General features: G+C 42.3%; 2 protein-coding genes across 3 annotated transcripts in view; both read left to right on the top strand.

The window, feature by feature from the left end:
- Positions 1 to 2,356: 2,356 nt before the first annotated feature.
- Positions 2,357 to 2,641, top strand: LOC122267623 (histone H2A-like). The gene has a single exon (XM_043037680.2). The coding sequence runs from the start codon at positions 2,357 to 2,359 to the stop codon at positions 2,639 to 2,641; it is 285 nt and encodes a 94-aa protein (XP_042893614.2).
- Positions 2,642 to 3,886: 1,245 nt separating this feature from the next.
- The window catches only part of LOC122267624 (trans-1,2-dihydrobenzene-1,2-diol dehydrogenase), a 16,874-nt gene continuing 13,260 nt past the window's right edge, over positions 3,887 to 7,500 (top strand). The window contains exons 1-3 of one of the 2 annotated variants that reach the window (XM_086531537.1): positions 3,887 to 3,982; positions 5,574 to 5,789; positions 7,158 to 7,321. In XM_086531537.1, coding sequence (XP_086387663.1) covers positions 5,585 to 5,789; positions 7,158 to 7,321 — 369 coding nt within the window. In that variant the 5' untranslated portion in view covers positions 3,887 to 3,982; positions 5,574 to 5,584. Of the gene's footprint in view, positions 4,119 to 5,573; positions 5,790 to 7,157; positions 7,322 to 7,500 lie in introns of both variants that reach the window. The other variant, XM_086531538.1, reaches the window with a different exon arrangement.

The following is a 7,500-nucleotide window of genomic DNA, read 5'->3' as shown; positions in this document are numbered from 1 at the left end:
GTATCCTGGATATGGAAGAAGTTCATCAAATACTTATTTGATATAAAACATACCTTAATTTTACCACTTTTCAGTCTAGAAAACTAGAAAATACAAACATGCATTTCCGTTTTTTTTCCGGTTTCCCTTCCCCTAAAAATCTCGTGGGTGCAACCGTTTTGTTGGCTGGAGTGAGAGAGGGAGCGGCCCTAGGTTCAAGGATGCATACAATACAACACAACCAAGTCAGGGCACAAAACACAAATACTGCAATAGGCAAATTGCCACACAGTGACTCTCTTCTTGGGCTGGCTTTGTTCTTAAACCCTGTTTTCGAAATGCGATTAATTAAGTAATATGAAACCCATTTTCAAAACTGGCTACCGTCCCCTACCAACCAGCACCCCATCCATAAAACTCAGGATGAAACCCCTAGAGACAGATTCAGAGACGGGTGTTTATTTAAAGCACCTCTCACTCGTGACATGAAATATGACATGAAATAAGAGACGTCTACAAGCCTTTTTGAATCCTACCAGGCTCGAGATGGCTTGAGCCTTGGGTTGGCTTGAATCCCTCAACTACCTTTGAAGAGGCCTCTGCCATTAGTCGAGAAGCCATATAGAAAGAAACCAAGGCTTGCGCCATTCTCCCAGATATGCAGCTTTTAATAGACCCTCTAATTGGTAAGAGCTCTTGAGACTTCATAGCTAATCCTGTTGTTGGCTTTCTCTGAAGATCAGGCCACCCTGGATTTCATCAAGGCAACAAAATACCTCGTATATAGTAGAAAAGTAAGCCTAACGGCATGAACTATGTCTAAATGACGACTCCGCTTCCCTGTCTCACATCGCTCGGATATGATCGCATCTCATCCCCAGGTCCTTGGTGCAAGGGGAGAGGAATATACCATGAAGTTGTAAGACATACGTCTGATGGCATTGTCACGTGCATCTGGTTAGGATACCATTGGTGTGGGAGAGGTTGCCAAATCAGAAAATCATGATGCCACCCACTCTAAGCATACTGCAGAGAAGCATCAGCAGCTTTTCCAACAATGCCAATCTCCAATCTTATTTCAGGAACCCTTGACAGGAGACAGAGACCAAGGTCATCCTGGCAAAGGCTTCTCCCTAACCAGGATCCCCTTCTCCAGGACTGACAATCCCACACTGTGATTATAGCAAATATCGTACTGAGATCCAATCAGTGCCCCCTTCCCCCCTTCAAACTGAGCATCAGGCCAGGCTATTAGAAACAGCACAGAATCATGTCATTTAATGCTCATTACCCCATCTAATCCCCAGGCAGAAGAGCAGATGCTGGCTGCCATATAAGCACTTAAAATAAATTCTCAGATAAGTCCAGGACCTCAACTTTGCAACTACATCTCTGATAGACAAAATGAAGGGATATGTTGACTCACAAGCAATCGCCCTCTTTGACGCTGGCTTGGGATAAATGAACCCCCTAACTTAGAAAACACGTGGCTGTGGTTGAAACCGGTCAGGCCATCATTAAAACTCGTCCATGGCCTCCTGGTTCTACAATGGCAAATTCAAGGCGGCCAACAATGAGATGCAGAACCCTTGAAGATGTCTTACTCCTGTGAGAAGTCGTCAGGTGCAAGTTTTTTTGACCACAAAACTTGCTGAAATGGCGTGTGTAAGACAGGCCAGCCAATCGTCCAGCCACAAAGTGCACACATCATGACTCTCGTACAACCCGTAAAGGCTGGTGGCAGTATCCAACCACGAGAGATAGGGGCTAGTCAATAATGTCTCTGAGCTGACAATTTTCCTCTCGTTAGAACCAAAGCTACCGAGTCTGTTAATTCAGATACTTCGATCTTTTTGAGGGTTTTAAGGACATTAAGGTGAACTTGCTTCCTATAACTCATCAATCGGTCCTGGGTGAGCTCTATCCTCCCAAAGAGGGAACTTGGTAGGTATGGCCCCATATCTACCTGGAGATTATAATGGATAAAATGGTACTGAATAGGCTCCAATGGAAGCTTGGACCTTGTAAACACCTTCGTGGGTTCACCAAGTGAATGAGCAGAGCTGGCAGTCCAGCCACTCTGCCAAGTACTGTTGTTATAGGAAATTGCCTTCTTAGTCTTGGAAAATGATTGCATTTGCAAAACATCTTGTCATTTTGGAGATCCTAGTAAGGAACGGAACCAGGGGCAAGTTCCTAGCCTAGAATGTTCCAGGTACAGACCTGCCAAGGTCATCACTCAGAGCACCAACTGCTTCCGAATAGGACATCATAACGTGGGGTCCTCAGCCTGGCTTTATTTAATGCACAAATGATCAGTATTATTGTATCGTATCGGCAATTGCAAGCTTTTTGAGATACCTATAAAGCAAACATCATGTCAGGTCGTGGTAAGAGTGGTAAGGTCAAGGGCAAGTCAAAGTCCCGCTCGAGCAGGGCCGGCCTCCAGTTTCCTGTAGGTAGGATTCACCGCCTTCTGCGTAAGGGAAATTATGCTGAACGTGTCGGAGCAGGTGTACCTGCGTACCTGGCTGCCGTCATGGAATACCTGGCTGCTGAGGTTCTCGAGCTGGCAGATAACGCCGCCCCTGACAACAACAAGACCAGTATCATGCCCCGTCACTTGCAGCTGGCCATCCGTAACGACGAGGAAGATTATTGATACCCGACTCAGAGGGTTTCGGGATAATATAAGGTCTCAGAGTTTCTGGACCTTATATCTGAGGAGTACTATGGAGTAGGACTGAAGATCGGATGTCCAAGGCAGAGGATATTGGGGTTCCTCTATTTATTGGGAAATCCAAGTAGCAGGAGATTGCTTTCATTCGCTCCTGCTAGTAGCCAGCGTAGTGGACACTGGACATTGTCAGTCATCCATGCATCTTATATCCTTTTGTGAATCATTTCATGATTTTTTATCACTCATGATTACAGTCTAAGTAAGAGATGTGGTAACGTAGTGTTGCAATGTCACAACTACTTTGAGATGGATTGCATGGCATCATTTTGCCTGTCTAAAAAGGAACTATTTTAAACCAGTATAGGAAACTCGGGATATTAAAGCTGTATCCGTCAAAAAATTCCGAGGCGCGAAACCACCTCCACGGAGGACGGACAAAGTTGTTTATAAACAATTGTAGGAGGATAGTCTCACCATCTCTGACTGAGATTTTGCATTTTGTAAGATTTAAGATAGAGTTTTTTACAAATGGCCCAGTGATAATATATGCATTTAAGTGCTTATTGAGGATTAGGAACCATTTAAATCATGCAAATATGGGCTTTTCCATTTACTTTGGTGAAGGATTACAGATTGCATTTTTCATATCGAAAATACGTTATTAATTTCTTCAGTTGTGCAACTATGGGCAACTAAATATCAAATGGTACCACAGTGCTCATATTAGGCTCATATATCATATCTTAAGATGCCCACCCTAGGCTGCACATGTATAATAGAGTTAAGGGTATGCTAAACGAATTTAGCTTTTATGTATTGAAGTATTAGAAATTAGTGTGATAGCAATTCATTTTATGAAAGCAGAAATGGCCTAAAATATCATCATAGTTTTAAACATTGCTTTAATTTTCGGTATATTTACAATAATGAAATATCATTAGCAATTATCTCTCATGCTTATCTCGCTTATCTGTTTATTGTCTTGTTACCTAGTTTTCTTTCTGATCCTTGTATAATCTGCATGAGGGCAGTAAAATTCGGATAAAAACATGATTCTTTTGAAAAAAATAAATTATGGAGCTTTATTCAACAACACCAAGAATATTTTTTATTTTTTATTTTACATCATGAACCAACGAAATTGCTGACTTGGGCTTTGTTCATAACTTTATGAAATTCTAAATCTCATGAAATATTCTTAGCAGCTGATGTTATCGCTGCCCCCCCCCCCCCATCCCGCTGGCCTTGGAGCCACTTTGCACCAACTGGCTGTGGCGCCATCTCATCGCCTCACACATTCAGGCGACGTCACCAGAGTTAGAGGTCGGTACGGTTTTAATGCTTAAAGTAATTGTTTTGTCGAGTTTATTTACTGTACAAGAGGAACATTTGGGTACAGACTTTTGTCATATATATTCAGCGATGCAACTACAGCAGCGTAAAATTTCGTAAAAGTACGGTAGGTTGTGTCATGGATCAGCTTATGATTTAAAGACATCGTGAATGTTTTCGGCCGAGTACAGTCGGTAACCATTGGGATTTCATTTAATTAAAAATAAAAAGAGCCTGTGATTGTAAGTTATGTGCAAATTAAGGAGGCCACACATGCATATAAAGAAACAAATAGATCCGCACACACGTGTGCTCTCAAACAATCAAACACAATCATGTACACAAACGCACACTCACTCCGCACGAATCTAAACAGTCCAACACAGACTCACGCACTCAGAATCGCATATACACAAATACAAACACCAGCGCACCAACACATCTACGTTACACTCAAACACACTCATACTCATACTCAAATTCACACTCACACTCACACCCACACACACTCACACTCACACTCACACTCACACACACTCATACTCACACATACTCATATTCATACTCACACTCACACACACTCACACTCACACTCACACACACTCATACTCACACATACTCATATTCATACTCACACTCACACACACTCGTACTCACACACATACTCATATTCATACTCACACTTACACTTACACTCGTAGGCGTACTCACACACTCTCACACTCACACTCACACTCGTACTCGTACTCACACTCACACTCGTACTCACACTCACACTCGTACTCGTACTCACACTCGTACTCGTACTCGTACTCGTACTCACACTCACACTAACACTAACACTAACACTAACACTAACACTAACACTAACACTAACACTAACACTAACACTAACACTCACACTCACACTCACACTCACACTCACACTCACACTCACACTCACACTCACACTCACACTCACACTCACACTCACACTCACACTCACACTCACACTCACACTCACACTCACACTCACACTCACACTCACACTCACACTCACATAACGGGAGTAGAAGGGGAGTGTTTTTGTTCGTGAATCTTCTTAAGATTTAACAGAGAATTTTGCTGGGGTATGAATTCTGCGTGAAGTAATTATGTAAGAACTTCATCTCCTGGTGGAAGCTCACTTAATCTGAACAAATATTGTAGGCTCTGATGATTACCGTTGAGATACTATTTAATTTGAAAATCTTGGGGAAATAACGTAATTAGTTAAGGCCCAAACCAATAAAAGTTGTTTTTCTATAGACCGATGTTAAGAAACAGCCATTATCATTTGCTATGGTGTCAGAAATGGTATTAATGAGTCATGTTAAATTTCATACGTAAACTTTAAATTCGGATGTTTAGAGTTCAGGTAGTAAACAAAGCGTTCAACCTGAGAGCTGTTGTTAAAGAGGAGGAATGTATCATCCGCATATCAGCGGTAGAAAATAGGTTTGAAATCAAGAGGGCACCCATCACGAATTTTATTCACTATATATTTGTGATATTTGCTATTGTCATTCCTTTAACGAAGATCCTAAAACTTCCCATACAACAGGGGACAGCATCATGGTGGCCACACGGTGGGGAATAGCAAGCGCTGGTCTGATTGCCAATGACTTCGTGAGTGCCTTGAAAGCACTTCCAGCGGAGGAGCATCGACTAGTGGCAGTAGCGGCGCGTTCCCTCGGAAGTGCCCAGTCCTTCAGAGACAAGCACGGCTTGGAGAGGGCATACGAGTCGTATGCCAAATTGGCGGAAGACCCAGACATAGGTATGTTTTTTTCTGTTTTGAGCAAACATACACACACAGGCCCAAACCAGTAAAAGATGTTTTTTCTGTAAACCGATGTTAAGAAACAGCCAAGAAACACATACATACTCACTCACTCACCACACAGTATGATCATACTTTTGATAACAAAGTAGGCTAAATAATTTTCTAAATAATGCTAAATGTAATTATGCTAAAAATAATTTGGGTCATCATTTGAGACATTCAAGCAATGGTTAAAATTCAAGATGAGGATTAATCAAGAAACTAGACGGGTATTTGGAATTCATACAAACCGAGAACATTCCATGAAGTATATTTTCTGTAGATTCTGGGTAATAATCACGTCACCTACATTTCTGTTGATTCTATATTGTGGGAGTATTCGTGAGCATTTTTCATGTATCATACAACATACTAAGTTAATTGGAGGTGACTGATACTAGATCACAGAATCAACATCAACTAAGAAGAATAAAAAAACGACCATAATATACTAGCAAGTCACAAAGCGCAGAGTGCGTGTCGTCCGCGGGGTTTCGCCTCATCGCTCTCGTGGCGAGGGCGACCGGGCACCGAGCTCAGGGGACTCCAGGGAAGGGAAGTCGTTAAGTATTATACCGATTTGACAAAATAGTATATTAAAAAAACGCTAATTTCAAGAAGTCCTAAAAGAAAAACCCTAAAATGCTAAGATTATGCCAGACATATAGAATATATGCCAAATGTGTGTCAAATTGTGAATAATGTAAAAATGATAGTGTTTTACACTTAGTTTGTCAAAACTATGCTAAAAACACTATACGAGGCTAGATATGGTAACACTAACAAACAGCAAATGTGAGGGGTGTCTTAGTCTGTTGGAACTAATAACCCACACAATAGGTGTGTGATGCCAGGCATAGGGTTTATACATTTCAAGTTTATTCCATAACGCAGATAGTTTGACGTTATGGTACTCGATATATATATAACACAACAGCAAAATAAACTATCCCGACACGTATAAACAGGCGAAGAAATCAGGTGTCAGCGGTTGATCAGTCAATCTCGGTCTGTCAATATGTTCCAGACATCCTGGTTATATGGAAGGGTTTCCATTCAGCCGTCCCCAGTGGTAGTTATGCGGGAAGGTAGTCTGGAATGTAGGGGCGTGGCATCAAGGGTATTCAGCTCTTTTGAGGGTCAACATAATTACCTGTCCATCAAAGTTGACCCGACCTGACCCGGCGATTGCCTCACTAGCTTGGGTGTGATTCATGTAATCTTTGTATATTGATTTAATGATGTATTTGATATCATATATAAACATACTATATAATCCTCATACCAAACCAAGTGTTGTAACCAAGCTCAGTCTATTTACAGATGTGGTCTATGTGGGAGTGATTCAGGTGCACCACCTGGCCGTGGCTTCGATGATGCTGAAGGCAGGCAAACACGTACTCTGCGAGAAGCCCCTCTGCATGGACGTCCAAGAGACAAAACAGCTGATCGCACTTGCAAGGGAAAAGAAGGTCTTCCTCATGGAGGTAAGAGAGGAGAAGAGAGGAGAGGGGAGAGGAGGGGAAGGGAGGGGAAGGGAGGAGAGGAGAGGAGAGGAGAGGAGAGGAGAGGAGAGGAGAGGAGAGGAGAGGAGAGGAGAGGAGAGGAGAGGAGAGAGGAGAGGAGAGGAGAGGAGAGGAGAGGAGAGAGGAGGGGAGAGGAGGGG

The sequence above is a fragment of the Penaeus japonicus genome, unplaced genomic scaffold (assembly GCF_977035675.1).
Source record: "Penaeus japonicus unplaced genomic scaffold, GWHDUDI00000001_assembly GWHDUDI00000003, whole genome shotgun sequence".
Taxonomy (NCBI): Eukaryota; Metazoa; Arthropoda; class Malacostraca; order Decapoda; family Penaeidae; genus Penaeus; species Penaeus japonicus.
The sequence above is the reverse complement of the archived record's forward strand: the minus strand, read 5'-3'. Positions and strand labels throughout refer to the sequence as shown.

Coding starts and splice junctions, on each gene's coding strand:
- LOC122267623 (XM_043037680.2), top strand. CDS start 2,357: ATGTCAGGTCGTGGTAAGAGTGGTAAGGTCAAGGGCAAGTCAAAGTCC.